Source organism: Callithrix jacchus, chromosome 6, assembly GCF_049354715.1.
Source record: "Callithrix jacchus isolate 240 chromosome 6, calJac240_pri, whole genome shotgun sequence".
NCBI classification, from domain to species: domain Eukaryota; kingdom Metazoa; phylum Chordata; class Mammalia; order Primates; family Cebidae; genus Callithrix; species Callithrix jacchus.
The window spans coordinates 28371196-28388446 of NC_133507.1; the positions used below are offsets into that span (position 1 = coordinate 28371196).

The 17251-nt window shown below is 40.3% G+C and overlaps 1 protein-coding gene across 1 annotated transcript in view; it reads left to right on the forward strand.

Annotated features, from left to right (window-relative positions):
* The first annotated feature begins 228 nt into the window (after positions 1-228).
* The window catches only part of LOC144576783 (ankyrin and armadillo repeat-containing protein-like), a 36739-nt gene continuing 19716 nt past the window's right edge, over positions 229-17251 (forward strand). Inside the window, exons 1-3 of the mRNA XM_078329071.1 lie at positions 229-311; positions 10179-10359; positions 11674-11893. Coding sequence (XP_078185197.1) covers positions 10348-10359; positions 11674-11893 — 232 coding nt within the window. The 5' untranslated portion in view covers positions 229-311; positions 10179-10347. The remainder of the gene's footprint in view (positions 312-10178; positions 10360-11673; positions 11894-17251) is intronic.

Here is a 17251-nt window from a genome sequence, read left to right on the forward strand (position 1 = left end):
TATGTCTTTAGTAACCTAACTTATATTGTAGAAAAATTTAGAAAAGATATGAGATTGTGCTGCTAATACATTTATAGAAGATTCAGGATACAAAGAATATTACTCAATTCCAGTCATGAAATTTTATGGAAAAAGGTAAGGAGTTTTCACTAATTACTGACACTAGCTACAATTTGTTGAAAGTTTGTAGTGAACAAAGAAAATAACAAAATGCAAAGGTTAATTTAAATTTTTACAGTGGTGAGGGAGGACTCAAGATGGCGCTGTGAGAACAACCCAGGATTGAGGCTCTCGCTGGATGCATGGAGAGGGTGAGTCGGGGATGCATTTCCAGACAGACCTTTGTTGCCCACAGAACAGGGAAATTCCCAGATATAAAACAAACGTGGGACGCCAGCCAGAGATCTTGACTGGTGTAGCCAGCAGCCAGTGCGGCTGTGGACCGCGCCGGAGCGCAGAGGTGCTCCACAGAGTTCTGCACAAAAGCGCACTGTTCCGGGTGCCCCGTTGAACTAGCAACCTGAGACCTGAGAGGGCTGAACTTGAGACTGAACGGGACTTGAACAGTGAGCCAGCCCAGGACAAAGGGTTAGGGGTAGCGCACTGCGACAAACAAAATGGCGATTCCAAACGCTCGCTGTTAGGAGGTTCCCTTAAAGCGCAGCTCCGTGCGGGAGGGGAGTCCGCCATTACCGAGGCAATCAGCCCCTACTGAGGTACACGCCCATTGCTGACGCAGCCGGCCATTGCCGAGGCAACCCGGTACAACAGAGAGACACTGCCGCAGGGCGGAGCCCACGGCTGCAGGGCGGAGACCGCAGCAGAAGGGCAAAGCCTGCAGAAGCAGGGCGAACCTCACACCAGCATGGCGGAGCCTCGGCAGGAAAAAACTGCCTCCTAGCTGGGCAGGACAACCCAGCGGACAATCAAAAATAAAGCCCCAACCCCTTCAGAAAGAGCAGCTGAGAAAAAAAGGGCTATTTTATGAGTTCTGTTGCAGCAGAATTAAACATAGCAGCCTAACAGCCCTGAATGAACATCAGAGCTCACAGCTCAGCACTTGAGCTCCTATAAAGTATAGACTGTCTCCTCAAGCAGCTCTCTGACCCTTCTATATCCAAAAGACTGACACTTGGCAGGCATCATTCTGGGACAAAGATAGCAGAAAAAGAAACTGGTAGCATCCCTACTGTTCCACAGCTACTATAGGTGTACCCCAGACAAGTAGGGCCTGGAGTGGACCCCTGCAGTCGTACAGCGAACAGGCTAGACTGGTAGAAGGAAAACCAAGTAACAGAAATACTTCATCATCAACAATCTGGGAGTCCACCCAGAGACCCAATTGAAAAGTCAGCAACTACACAGACGACAGGTGGATAAATCCACAAAGATGGGAAGAAATCAGCGGGAAAAGGAGGAAAACACCCGAAACCAGAACACCTTGCCTCCTAGAAAGGACCAAAACTCCTCACCAGCAAGGGAACAAAGCTGGACAGAGAATGACTGTGACGAAATGACAGAATTAGACTTCAGAAGGTGGATAATGAGAAACTTTTGTGAGCTAAAAGAACATGTTTCAAATCAATGCAAAGAAACGAAGAACCTTGAGAAAGATTCGAGGAAATGATAACAAGAATGGATAAATTAGAGAGGAATATGAATGAATTAAAGGAGATGAAAAACACAATACGAGAATGTCGCAAAGCATGCACAAGTTTCAATAGCCGAACTGACCAAGCAGAAGAAAGAATTTCAGAAGTCAAAGATCAACTCAATGAAATAAAATGAGAAACCAAGATCAGATTAAAAAGTGCAAAAAGGAATGAAAAAAGTCTCCAAGAAATGTGGGACTATGTGAAGAGACCTAACCTACGTTTGATAGGCGTACCAGAATGTGACGAAGAGAATGAATCCAAGCTGGAAAATACTCTCCAGGACATTATCCAGGAAAATTACCCCCACCTAGCAAGACAGGCCAAAACTCAATTGCAGGAAATACAGAGAACACCACAAAGATATTCAGCAAGAAGAGCAACCCCAAGGCACATAATCGTCAGATTCAACACGGTTGAAATAAAGGAGAAAATACTAAGGGCAGCCAGAGAGAAAGGTCGGGTCACCCACAAAGGGAAGCCCATCAGACTCACAGCAGATCTCTCGGCAGAAACTCTGCAAGCCAGAAGAGAGTTGGGGCCAATATTCAACATCCTTAAAGAAAAGAACTTTCAACCCAGAATTTCATATCCAGCCAAACTGAGCTTCAGAAGTGAAGGAAAAATAAAATCCTTTGTGAACAAGCAAGTACTTAGAGATTTTGTCACCACCAGACCTGCTTTACAAGAGCTCCTGAAAGAGGCATTACACATAGAAAGGAACAAGCAATACCAGCCATTCCAAAATCACACTAATAGCTAAAGAGCATCAACATAATGAAGAATCTACAACAACTAACGGGCAAAACAGCCAGCTAGCATCAAAATGGCGGTATCAAATTCACACATAACAATACTAACCCTAAATGTATATGGACTAAATGCACCAATCAAAAGACACAGACTGGCAAATTGGATAAAAAGCCAAAACTCAGCAGTGTGCTGTATCCAGGAAACCCACCTCACATGCAAGGATACACAAAGGCTCAAAATAAAGGGATGCAGGAAGGTTTACCAAGCAAATGGAGAGCAAAAAAAAAAAAAGAGCAGGAGTTGCACTTCTCATCTCTGATAAAATAGACTTTAAAGCAACAAAGATCAAAAGAGACAAAGAAGGCCATTACATAATGGTAAAAGGATCGATACAACAAGAAGAGCTAATGATCCTAAACATATATGGAACCAATACAGGAGCACCCAGATACATAAGGCAAGTTCTTAAAGACTTACAAAGAGACTTAGACTTCCACACAATTATAGTGGGAGACATTAACACCCCACTGTCAATATTAGATCAAACAGACAGAAAATCAACAAGGATATCCAGGGCTTGAACTCAGACCTGGAGCAAGCAAACCTGATAGACATTTACAGAACTCTCCACCCCAAATCCACAGAATATACATTCTTCTCAGCACAACATCACACCTACTCTAAAATTGACCACATAATTGGAAGTAAAGCACTCCTCAGCAAATGCAAAACAAATGAAATCATAACAAACAGCCTCTCAGACCATAGTGCAATCAAGTTAGAACACAGAATACAGAAACCAACCCAGAACCGCACAGCTTCATGGAAACTGAACAACTGGCTCTTGAATGTTGACTTGATAAACAACGAAATGAAAGCAGAAAGAAAGAAGTTCTTCGAAACCAACAAGAACGAAGACACAACATGGCAGAATCTCTGGGACACATTTAAAGCAGTCTCTAGAGGAAAGTATATAGCAAAAAGTGCCCATATGAGAAGAATGGAGAGATCCAAAATTGACACCCTATCGTCAAAATTGAAAGAGCTAGAGGAGCAAGATCAAAAAAACTCAAAACCCAGCAGAAGACAAGAAATAACTAAGATCAGAGCTGAACTGAAGGAGATTGAGACACGAAAAACCCTCCAAAAAATCAATAAATCCAAGAGCTGGTTTTTTGAAAAGATCAACAAAATAGACAGACCACTAGCTAGATTGATTAAAAATAAAAGAGAGAACAACCTCCCAAGCCTAAACCAGGAGGAAGCTGAAACTATGAATAGACCAATAACAAGGTCAGAAGTCGAGGCAGCAATTAAGAGCCTACCACACAAAAAAAGCCCAGGTCCAGATGGGTTCAAAGCCGAATTCTACCAGACACACAAAGAGGAGCTGGTACCATTTCTTCTTAAACTATTTCAAACAATCCAAAAAGAGGGAATACTTCCCAAATCATTTTACAAGACCAACATCATTCTGATACCAAAACCCGGCAGAGACCCAACAAGAAAAGAAAACTTCAGGCCAATATCCATGATGAGCATATATGCAAAAATCTTCAATAAAATATTGGCAAGCCGATTGCAACAGCAAATCAAAGAACTTATTTATCATGATCAAGTAGGATTCATCCTAGGGATGCAAGGCTGGTTCAACATACCCAAGTCTATAAACGTAATTCACCACATAAACAGAACCATAAACAAAAACCACATGATTATCTCAATTGACGCAGTGAAGGCATTTGACAAAATTCAATAGCCCTTTATGCTAAAAACCCTCAATAAACTCGGTATCGATGGATCATATCTCAAAGTAACAAAAGCTATTTATGACAAACCAACAGCCAATATCATACTGAATGGGCAAAAACTGGAAGCATTCCCTTTGAAATCTGGCACTAGACAAGGATGCCCTCTTTCAGCACTCCTATTCAATATAGTTCTGGAAGTTCTAGCCACAGCAATCAGGCAAGAAAAAGAAATAAAGTGTATTCAAATAGGAAAGGTGGAAGCGAAATTGTCTCTATTTGCAGACGACATGATAGTATACCTAGAAGACCCCATCACCTCAGCCCAAAAACTCCTGAAACTGATAAGCAACTTCAGCAAAGTCTCAGGATATAAAATCAATGTGCAAAAATCACAAGAATTCGTCTACACCAATAACAGACTTAAAGAAAGCCAAATCAAGAACGAACTGCCATTCACAATTGCTACAAAAAGAATAAAATACCTTGGAATACAACTCACAAGGAACGTAAGGGACCTCTTCAAGGAAAACTACAAACCACTGCTCAACGAAATCAGAGAGGACACAAACAGATGGAGAAACATTCCATGTTCATGGTTAGGAAGAATTAATATCGTGAAAATGGCTATACTGCCCAAAGCAATTTACAGAATCAACGCTATCCCCATCAAGCTACCATCGACTTTCTTCACAGAACTGGAAAAAACCACCATGAACTTCATATGGAACCAAAAGAGAGCCCGCATAGCCAAGTCAATTCTAAGCAAAAAGAACACAGCAGGGGGAATCACACTACTGGATTTCAAACTATACTACAAGGCTACAGTAATCAAAACAGCATGGTACTGGTACCAAAACAGAGATATAGACCAATGGAACAAAACAGAGGCACCGGAGGCAACACAGCGTATCTACAACCATACAATCTTTGATAAACCTGACAAAAACAAGCAAGGGGGAAAGGATTCCCTCTTTAACAAATGGTGTTGGGAAAACTGTCTAGCCATGTGCAGAAAGCAGAAACTGGACCCCTTCCTGACACCTTACACTAAAATTAACTCCAGATGGATTAAAGACTTAAACATAAGACCCGGCACCATAAAAACCCTAGAAGGAAATCTAGGCAAAACTATCCAGGACATAGGAGTAGGCAAGGACTTTATGAACAAAACACCAAAAGCATTGGCAACAAAAGCCAAAATAGACAAATGGAACCTACTGAAACTCCACAACTTCTGCACGGCAAAAGAAACAGTCACTAGAGTGGATCGGCAACCAACAGAATGGGAAAAAATTTTTGCAGTTTACCCATCTGACAAAGGGCTGATGTCCAGAATTTACAAAGAACTCAAACGGATTTACAAGAAAAAAACAAACAAGCCCATTCAAAAGTGGGCAAAGGATATGAACAGACACTTTACGAAAGAAGACATATATGAGGCCAACAATCATATGAAAAAATGCTCATCGTCACTGATCATCAGAGAGATGCAAATCAAAACCACATTGAGATACCATCTCACGCCAGTTAGAATGGCGATCATTAAAATATCTGGAGACAACAGATGCTGGAGAGGCTGTGGAGAAAAAGGAACACTTTTACACTGTTGGTGGGAGTGTAAATTAGTTCAACCATTGTAGAAGACGGTGTGGCGATTCCTCAAGGCCTTAGAAATAGAAATTCCATTTGACCCAGCAATCCCATTACTGGGTATATATCCAAAAGACTATAAATCGTTCTACTATAAGGGCACATGTACACGAATGTTCATTGCAGCACTGTTTACAATAGCAAAGACCTGGAATCAACCCAAATGCCCATTGATAATAGACTGGATTGGAAAAATGTGGCACATATACACCATGGAATATTATGCAGCAATCTGAAATGATGAGTTTGTGTCGTTTGTAGGGACATGGATGAATCTGGAGAACGTCATCCTCAGCAAACTGACACAAGAACAGAAAATGAAACACCACATATTCTCACTCATAGGCGGGTGATGAAAAATGAGAACACATGGACACAGAAAGGGGAGTACTAAACACTGGGGTCTATTGGGGGGAAAATGGGAGGGCCAGTGGGAGGGGGAAGTGGGGATGGATAGCCTGGGGAGAAATGCCAAATGTGGGTGAAGGGGAGAAGGAAAGAAAAGCACACTTCCATGTGTGTTCCTGCGCAACTGTCTTGCATGCTCTGCTCATGTACCCCAAAACCTAAAATCCAATAAAAAATTTAAAAAATAAAAATAAAACAACAACAACAACAAAAAAAACAAATAAGGAAGTTTTGCTTGTTGGCTTATTTTTTTTGTTTCTTTTTTGAGATGGAGTCTCACTCTGTCACCAAGGCTGGAGTACAGTGGCACAATCTCGGCTCACCACAATCTCCACTTCCTGGGTTCAAGCAATTCTCCTGCCTCAGACTTCTGAGTAGCTGAGATTACAGGCATGCACCACCATGCCCGGCTAATTTTGTATTTTCAGTAAAGATGGTTTCACCATATTGGTCAGGCTAGTTTCGAACTCCTCATCTCAAGTGATCAGCCCACCTTGGCCTCCCAAAGTCCTGGGATTACAGGCGTGAGCCATTGCACCTGACCCATTTGTTTGTTCTTAAGGAAGGCATGCAAGCAGTTGAGAGGATAGGATCATGTCTGAAACTTTGGGGAATAGTAACTGTTAAAGAGAGTAGGGAGAAGTAGAGGAGAGAGAACAAAGGAGACTGAGAGGGAATGATACAGGTAGAGGAGGAACAAGAGCATATGATAGCATAAGGCTGAGGTGGGAGGATCACTTGAGGCCAAGAGTTCAACTCTGCAGTGTGCTGTGATCATGGCTGTGAATAGCTATTGCACTCTGGCCTGGGCACCATAGCAAGACCCCATTTCTTAATAATAAAAAGAGAGTGAGTATGAAAGCCAAATTTCAGAATATAGAAATAGTAAAAAAAGCATCAAATGCAACACAGAATCGGGCCAAGTCACTTTAATCTTAGAGAGTGTCCTCTAAATTTAGCTATGACTTGCTAAGAGAATTTTAGTGGAGTTTTGGTTAAAGGAGGCTATTTTCAGCAAGCTGAAGTGTTAAGTACAGTAGAGTTATAAGTCATAAAAAAGTAAAGAAAAGTCTGAATTTCTTTCAAGATACATGTGAGTGAGAAGAATAAGAGAAATAAGGCAGAGAGAGTAGTGGGATAAAGGAGAAAAGGGGGAATCTTTCTACTGAATTACTTTCAGGATACACATGTCATATTCAAGCTGAAGTCAGAAACTATGTGGCTAATGATTTCCATGATTTTGAAGGGAACCAAGTAGCAGATCTCATGCCTCTGGAATGGACAGGTGATGTGTACTCCCTGGAGGAAGAATCTCTTGCCCCGGGTTCCAGCACCTGTTCACATACTCCCCATACAATCCTTGCCAAACTAAATAGTTTCCTTGAGTCACTTTTCAATAAACCTTTATTCTTCAAGTTCTATCAGGCTTCTGGGGCACCAGTGATCCTGGGAATTCAGGGAAGCAGCTGGGACAGAAGCTGTACTTGGTGAGAGGCTGTTGTGGGTGAATGAGTATGGTTGCTGTAAACACAACACTATTGTACTATTAGAGATCAGTCAGATCATAGTGGAATTGTTTTTCTAGTTTGAACTAATGCACAACATTTGGTCATCAGCATTGGTGAATGGTAGGCTGATACATACCAATTTGCTGGTTTTGAAATCCAACATAAGCCTCCATCCCAGACCCAGACAGCATGGAGTAAAAGTAAAAACCACAAGTTCAGTTATAAGCAGAATTTTTCTGGCTCATCTACCAATCACTAGAGAACTTTCAGTTCCTTCTACAACCCAATCCACACGCAATTTTTTTTTTTTTTTTTTTTGAATCTCATATGTCAGCAGATCAGCATTCTCAGCTATGATGGAATATCTTCAGTTTCCTTTTTTTCTTCCTGGTCACATAAATCCCAATAAGCCCCAGGAGCTGTTTTCTTCTAAAAATTCAGTTTAGTCATGTAGTACCAATCAAGCATCCAGGTCTGATCCAAACGGCTCCTTGAGGTCCTAGAGCCTATCACCACTGTGAGTCAAAGACTGTTCAAAACTTTCAAATCTAAGTAAGATACAGAACACCTGTTCCTTGATTTTGGAGGCTAGAGTCTAATAAGCTAGCAAGTCCCCACTGATGACCATGGCACCTCTACAAGCTGGGATCTATGGGCAAGTGAACCGGCAAGCTGTGGGTCAAGACAGCCTTTAGTTTATATTCTCGTGGTCTAGTTTCCTTTTAAAGGAAGAGGATGATGTATGGGAAGAATAACACCCTCAGATAAATGTGAAGAGAACCTCAGACATACCTCCATCCATGTACTGAGGTCCCTTATATTTGGAAAATTGGAACTGAAGTACAGATCAAGGAAGACTATTAGCCTCTGACTAATTTATAACAGTGTTTCCCTGTGACCATCCTGTAACTAACTCATGAGACCCAGTGATTCTTCTTTAGCTACTTCCTAATCACTAACTTGCTTCTCAAGATATTAATGTAATGGAACAAATTTTTAGCTCTCTTAGGAAAACTGATCATCCCTGAGCAGCAGTGAAGAGCCATAGGAGGGGTTACCACTGTAAAGAATACTGTATTTGGGCCAGGTGCAGTAGCTTATGCCGGTAATCCCAGCACTTCAGTAGGCTGAGGTGGGAGGATTGCTTGGGTAATCTGAGGGAGCCTAGGAGTTTGAGACCAGACTGGGCAACATAGTGAAGACCCTATATTTGTTTATTTATTTGTTTGTTTGTTTGTTTTGACAGAATCTTGCTCTGTCACCCAGGCTAGAGTGCAGTGGCACAATCTTAGCTCACTGCAACCTCCACCTCCTGGGTTCAAGTGATTCTCCTGCCTCAGCCTCCTGAGTAGCTGGGATTACAAGCATGCACCACAATGCCTGGGTAACTTTTGTATTTTTAGTAGAAAAGAGATTTTGCCATGTTGGCTAGGCTGGTCTCAAACTCCTGACCTCAAGTAATCTGCTCACCTTGGCCTCCCAAAGTGCTGGGATTACAGGCGTGACCTACCATGCCTGTCTTTAAGACCCTATCTCTACAAAAAATTGAAAAGTTACCCAGGCATGGTGGCACACACCTGTAGTCACAGCTACTCAGGAAGCTGAGGTGGGAGGATCACTTGAGCCTGAGAGGTGGAGGCTGCAGTGAGCTGTAATTGTGCCACTGCACTCCAGCCTTGGCAACAGAGTAAGACCCTGTCTCAAGAAAAAAAGAATACTGTATTTACAGCAATAAATAGTTGCATTTGGAAGAGAAACCCTGGCAATATTAAGAGGCTTCCCACCTTCAGAGATAGCTCAGCAGCTGAAGTATTCACTTCTGAAATCCGGACTTGGGAAAGGTAGGTACCTCACGGCGGGCAGGGGAGGAAGGTCGCCATTTTCCCTCACCTGTGATGATAAGAAAACCTAGGGAAGAGAGTAACTCAAAATTTTATCAATTTTCCATTCCACAGTGATAGGGATCAGGGCTGTTTCAAGCCCCAACTCTGTTCCAGAGACGTGGTAGGAGGGGGGTTTCTCTAGTTCACTGCTGCAGTGAGTAAAAGACAAGGAGCCATTACCCAAAGCATCATTCCAGATCACATTCAAGGTAAACTCTTGAGAAACCAAATATAGATGTAATTAGCTTAAAAGAATAAGAGGTGGGTAAGCAGACAGTTAGATGACCTAGAACTTCACCCAGAGTTAGGGCTTTGAGGAACTTTTAGACATTGTCCCAGATCACTGACATGAAAAGGACAGAGTCAATACCATATGAAGAAGGCATTTTTATATAAAGACTTGATTAACAACTGTTGATAATTATGTTATTAATACATTTACAATTGAGTACAATTTAAACTACCATTTTGTATTTAATGGTTACAGAATAAATGAAGTTTTGCCAGCACAGAGAAAAACGTAGAAAATCACTTCAAAGGTAGAGAAATATATTTTTTCTTTATTTTTTATAGGTACTATGTGATCTATTTTGAACTTGAAACTTTCTATCAGCAAATAAATAAGACACAGTGGTGGGGAGCCATAAATGGAATAGTGAACAATCTGAGACTGAAAAGACTTCCACTGACAGATGCTCAATTACGTGAACAATTTAAGAAAAAATTTGGTTTCAAAAAAGCTATGAAATGCAAGGTATTTCAGTGACTACCACATAATAAAGTATATGAAGTTATGTATTATTGATAAGTATATGTCTCAAATGATTGTTTATTTTAGGGGTAAATAATGCGTTAAAGTCTTCAATATGAAATAAAATGCCACCTTTTTTTTTTTTGAGATGGAGTCTAGCTCTGTCACCCCAGGCTGGAGTGCAGTGGTGGCGTGATCTTGGCTCACTGCAGCCTCTACCTCCCAGGTTCAAACAATTCTCCTGCCTCAGCCTCCTGAGTAGCTGGGACTACAGGCATACACTGCCATGTCTGGCTAATTTTTTTTTTTTTTCATTTTAGTAGAGATGGGGTTTCACCATGTTGCCCAGGCTGGTCGTGAACTCCTGAGCTCAGGCAATTCACCCATCTCAGGCTCCCAAAGTGCTGGGGATTACAGGCATGAGCCACTGTGCCTGGCCAAAATGCCACATTTTAGTGGCTGAAAAGCTATATAATCCTGGATTATAAATTTCTGGCAGAGTACCTGTTAATGTACTGGACTGTGATTAATCTCAATAATGGCTCATACTTATTCATTGCTTATTCTGTATGTTAGGCAATATTATAAATCAATGAACTCTTTTAAAGTATGACTAGTTTTGTTATTATCATTTCTGTTATACAAATGAGAAATTTGAGGTATAGAGAGGGATCTTTCACAAATCATATAGTAAATGGCAGAGCCAGGCCTCAATCCTGGGAACTAAACTCTAAGGAGAAAATCTAGCATCCTGAATCAAATCTCCACATCTGTTTCAACAAGCCTTGATGTACAGATTCTGAAACTGAGCAATGAAGCTCATCAGCTTCAAAGGTTAGACAGGTATTTACTTTCCATTTATTTGCTTTCATGTCCACAAATTAAAACCTTAAAAATTTGTTAGTTGAATTTTTAAATATTAGTCAGAATATCTAAAAGAAGAGGGTGATATTTTTATGTTTTCATGATAGCTGTATTTCTATAGCTATATATTTCAAGTTTCTACACCTCTAAATTAGGTTTTTCCACAGTCAGACAAGGAGCAAAATGATCTCCATTTGTTTTTAAAATATTTTCGAAAAAATAAAAATAATAAGAAAAATTTTCCAAAATATTTTTTAAGTTCTTAATAGTTGCTTATAACTCTAACAACTTTAATCATTATCCAGTAAGAAACTTTCCACATAGATCTTGTGAAAACTCTAATTAATTTTAGCAGCATTCATGTGATTCTGTTAGTATATTTCATGTCCTTTTTTTCTTAAACCAAACTTTGGGTATATTTTGATAAACTGAGTCTGGCCTTCTTAATTTTAGAGTATTCCAATTGGTATGAAGTCTGCTGTTGAAAGAGGGTTGTCTGCAGTTTTCCATACATTAAGCCATAAATCCTCAAACCTGACAATCAATGTTGCAGATGAAGCAAGTTATACTATTTTTCATCATGCTACCCTGCACAACAGAGTTTCTATTATATGTCAACTGTGCAATGCTTATTTTACGGTCAACCAGAGGCGCTTGGTTACTTTCAGCCAAGGTAACATGAAGTTTTTAAACCTAAAATATTTTTATTTTATTTACCCTAATTGAACAGTAGGAATGCATGTTGATTTTAGAGCAGATTAAAATTGGATTAACTAGAGCAAAGTTGGGGGTTTTTTTTTCATTTATCTAAGAAGGGCTTCTTTTAGTTTTCTAGGTATCATTTATAGCCAGCTTAGATAGTTTTATATTTGCTCACTGCGTCTTCTTCATTTGAATATAAGGTCTATCAGAGGGCAAAGATTTTGTCTACTTTATTTGTCATTGTATCCTGTGTCAAGATGAAAGCTTGGCTTAGTGGTTGCTCAGAAAATAATTAATAAAATTAATGCATGGATGGGGGAAGGCAGGATATCATTTGATAAGCACTGGCAAAATTAATATACACTGATATACTATAGAAATTCAGAGAGCAGCAATAGATATAATAGTCAGGGCCCAGTAGAACAATCATTCTTTATTCCAGGATCCTCAAACAAGGAATAGTTTTTTCTTTTTTTTTTTTTTTCTTTTTTTTTTTAAATTTTTTATTGGATTTTAGGTTTTGGGGTACATGAGCAGAGCATGCAAGACAGTTGCGTAGGTACACACATGGCAGTGTGCTTTGCTTTTCTTCTCCCCTTCACCCACATTTGGCATTTCTCCCCAGGCTATCCCTCCCCACCTCCCCCTCCCACTGGCCCTCCCCTTTTCCCCCCAATAGACCCCAGTGTTTAGTACTCCCCTTTCTGTGTCCATGTGTTCTCATTTTTCATCACCCACCTATGAGTGAGAATATGCGGTGTTTCATTTTCTGTTCTTGTGTCAGTTTGCTGAGGATGATGTTTTCCAGATTCATCCATGTCCCTACAAACGACACGAACTCATCATTTCTGATTGCTGCATAATATTCCATGGTGTATATGTGCCACATTTTTCCAATCCAGTCTATTATCAATGGGCATTTGGGTTGATTCCAGGTCTTTGCTATTGTAAACAGTGCTGCAATGAACATTTGTGTACATGTGTCCTTATAGTAGAACGATTTATAGTCTTTTGGATATATACCCAGTAATGGGATTGCTGGGTCAAATGGAATTTCTATTTCTAAGGCCTTGAGGAATCGCCACACTGTCTTCCACAATGGTTGAACTAATTTACACTCCCACCAACAGTGTAAAACTGTTCCTTTTTCTCCACATCCTCTCCAGCATCTGTTGTCTCCAGATATTTTAATGATCGCCATTCTAACTGGCGTGAGATGGTATCTCAATGTGGTTTTGATTTGCATCTCTCTGATGACCAGTGACGATGAGCATTTTTTCATATGATTGTTGGCCTCATATATGTCTTCTTTCGTAAAGTATCTGTTCATATCCTTTGCCCACTTTTGAATGGGCTTGTTTGTTTTTTTCCTGTAAATCTGCTTGAGTTGTTTGTAAACTCTGGATATCAGCCCTTTGTCAGATGGGTGGACTGCGAAAATTTTTTCCCATTCTGTTGGTTGCCGATCCACTCTAGTGACTGTTTCTTTTGCCGTGCAGAAGCTGTGGAGTTTCATTAGGTCCCATTTGTCTATTTCGACTTTTGTTGCCAATGCTCTTGGTGTTTTGTTCATGAAGTCCTTGCCTACTCCTATGTCCTGGATAGTTTTGCCTAGATTTCCTTCTAGGGTTTTTATGGTGCCAGGTCTTATGTTTAAGTCTTTAATCCATCTGGAGTTAATTTTAGTGTAAGGTGTCAGGAAGGGGTTCAGTTTCTGCTTTCTGCACATGGCTAGCCAGTTTTCCCAACACCATTTGTTAAACATGGAATCCTTGCCCCATTGCTTGTTTTTGTCAGGTTTATCAAAGATTGTATAGTTGTATGTATGTTGTGTTGCCTCCGGTGCCTCTGTTTTGTTCCATTGGTCTATATCTCTGTTTTGGTACCAGTACCATGCTGTTTTGATTACTGTAGCCTTGTAGTATAGTTTGAAATCCGGTAGTGTGATGCCCCCCGCTGTGTTCTTTTTGCTTAGAATTGACTTGGCTATGCGGGCTCTCTTTTGGTTCCATATGAAGTTCATGGTGGTTTTTTCCAGTTCTGTGAAGAAAGTCAATGGTAGCTTGATGGGGATAGCATTGATTCTGTAAATTACTTTAGGCAGTATAGCCATTTTCACGATATTAATTCTTCCTAACCATGAACATGGAATGTTTCTCCATCTGTTTGTGTCCTCTCTGATTTCGTTGAGCAGTGGTTTGTAGTTCTCCTTGAAGAGGTCCCTTACGTTCCTTGTGAGTTGTATTCCAAGGTATTTTATTCTTTTTGTAGCAATTGCGAATGGCAGTTCGCTCTTGATTTGGCTTTCTTTAAGTCTGTTATTGGTGTAGACGAATGCTTGTGATTTTTGCACATTGATTTTATATCCTGAGACTTTGCTGAAGTTGTTTATCAGTTTCAGGAGTTTTTGGGCTGAGGTGATGGGGTCTTCTAGGTATACTATCATGTCGTCTGCAAATAGAGACAATTTGGCTTCCACCTTTCCTATTTGAATACCCTTTATTTCTTTTTCTTGCCTGATTGCTCTGGCTAGAACTTCCAGTACTATATTGAATAGGAGTGGTGAGAGAGGGCATCCTTGTCTAGTACCAGATTTCAAAGGGAATGCTTCCAGTTTTTGCCCATTCAGTATGATATTGGCTGTTGGTTTGTCATAAATAGCTTTTATTACTTTGAGATACGTTCCATCGATACCGAGTTTATTGAGGGTTTTTAGCATAAAGGGCTGTTGAATTTTGTCAAATGCCTTCTCTGCGTCAATTGAGATAATCATGTGGTTTTTGTTTATGGTTCGGTTTATGTGGTGAATTACGTTGATAGACTTGCGTATGTTGAACCAGCCTTGCATCCCCGGGATGAATCCTACTTGATCATGATGAATAAGTTTTTTGATTTGCTGTTGCAATCGGCTTGCCAATATTTTATTGAAGATTTTTGCATCTATGTTCATCATGGATATTGGCCTGAAGTTTTCTTTTCTCGTTGGGTCTCTGCCGGGTTTTGGTATCAGGATGATGTTGGTCTCATAAAATGATTTGGGAAGGATTCCCTCTTTTTGGATTGTTTGAAATAGTTTTAGAAGGAATGGTACCAGCTCCTCCTTGTGTGTCTGGTAGAATTCGGCTGTGAACCCATCTGGACCTGGGCTTTTTTTGTGAGGTAGGCTCTTAATTGCTGCCTCAACTTTAGACCTTGTTATTGGTCTATTTCATAGTTTCAGCTTCCTCCTGGTTTAGGCTTGGGAGGACACAGGAGTCCAGGAATTTATCCATTTCTTCCAGGTTTACTAGTTTATGTGCATAGAGTTGTTTGTAATATTCTCGGATGATGGTTTGAATTTCTGTGGAATCTGTGGTGATTTCCCCTTTATCATTTTTTATTGCATCTATTTGGTTGTTCTCTCTTTTCTTTTTGATCAATCTGGCTAGTGGTCTGTCTATTTTGTTGATCTTTTCAAAAAACCAGCTCTTGGATTTATTGATTTTTTGAAGGGTTTTTCGTGTCTCAATCTCCTTCAGCTCAGCTCTGATCTTAGTAATTTCTTGTCTTCTGCTGGGTTTTGAGTTTTTTTGATCTTGCTCCTCTAGCTCTTTCAATTTTGACGATAGGGTGTCAATTTTGGATCTCTCCATTCTCCTCATATGGGCACTTATTGCTATATACTTTCCTCTAGAGACTGCTTTAAATGTGTCCCAGAAATTCTGGCACGTTGTGTCTTCATTCTCATTGGTTTCGAAGAACTTCTTTATTTCTGCCTTCATTTCGTTGTTTACCCAGTCAACATTCAAGAGCCAGTTGTTCAGTTTCCATGAAGCTGTGCGGTTCTGGGTCGGTTTCTGAATTCTGAGTTCTAACTTGATTGCACTATGGTCTGAGAGGCTGTTTGTTATGATTTCAGTTGTTTTGCATTTGTTGAGCAGTGCTTTACTTCCAATTATGTAGTCAATTTTAGAGTAGGTGTGATGTGGTGCTGAGAAGAATGTATATTCTGTGGATTTGGGGTGGAGAGTTCTGTAAATGTCCACCAGGTTTGCTTGCTCCAGGTCTGAGTTCAAGCCCTGGGTATCCTTGTTGATTTTCTGTCTGGTTGATCTGTCTAGTATTGACAGTGGAGTGTTAAAGTCTCCCACTATTATTGTGTGGGAGTCTAAGTCCTTCTGTAAGTCATTAAGAACTTGCCTTATGTATCTGGGTGCTCCTGTGTTGGGTCCATATATGTTTAGGATCGTTAGCTCTTCTTGTTGTATCGATCCTTTTACCATTATGTAATGGCCTTCTCTGTCTCTTTTGATCTTTGTTGCTTTAAAGTCTATTTTATCAGAGATGAGAATTGCAACTCCTGCTTTTTTTTGCTTTCCATTAGCTTGGTAAATCTTCCTCCATCCCTTTATTTTGAGCCTTTGTGTATCCTTGCATGTGAGATGGGTTTCCTGGATACAGCACACTGATGGGTTTTGAATTTTTATCCAATTTGCCAGTCTGTGTCTTTTGATTGGTGTATTTAGTCCATTTACATTTAGGGTTAATATTGTTATGTGTGAATTTGATACTGCCACTTTGATTCTAAGTGGCTGTTTTGCCTGTTAGTTGTTGTAGATTCTTCATTATGTTGAAGCTCTTTAGCATTCAGTGTGATTTTGGAATGGCTGGTACTGATTGATCCTTTCTATGTGTAGTGCCTCTTTTAGGAGCTCTTGTAAAGCAGGCCTGGTGGTGACAAAATCTCTGAGTACTTGCTTGTTCGTAAAGGATTTTATTCTTCCTTCACTTCTGAAGCTCAGTTTGGCTGGATATGAAATTCTGGGTTGAAAGTTCTTTTCTTTAAGAATGTTGAATATTGGCCCCCACTCTCTTCTGGCTTGTAGTGTTTCTGCCGAGAGATCTGCTGTGAGTCTGATGGGCTTCCCTTTGTGGGTGACCCAACCTTTCTCTCTGGCTGCCCTTAGTATTCTCTCCTTTATTTCAACCCTGTTGAATCTGACGATTATGTGCCTTGGGGTTGCTCTTCTTGCGGAATATCTTTGTGGTGTTCTCTGTATTTCCTGCAATTGAGTGTTGGCTTGTCTTGCTAGGTGGGGGAAATTTTCCTGGATGATGTCCTGAATAGTATTTTTCAGCTGGGATTCATTCTCTTCGTCCTCTTCTGGTACACCTATCAAACGTAGGTTAGGTCTTTTCACATAGTCCCACATTTCTTGGAGACTTTGTTCATTCCTTTTTGCGCTTTTTTCTCTGATCTTGGTTTCTCGTTTTATTTCATTGAGTTGGTCTTCGACTTCAGATATTCTTTCTTCTGCTTGGTCAATTCGGCTATTGAAACTTGTGTTTG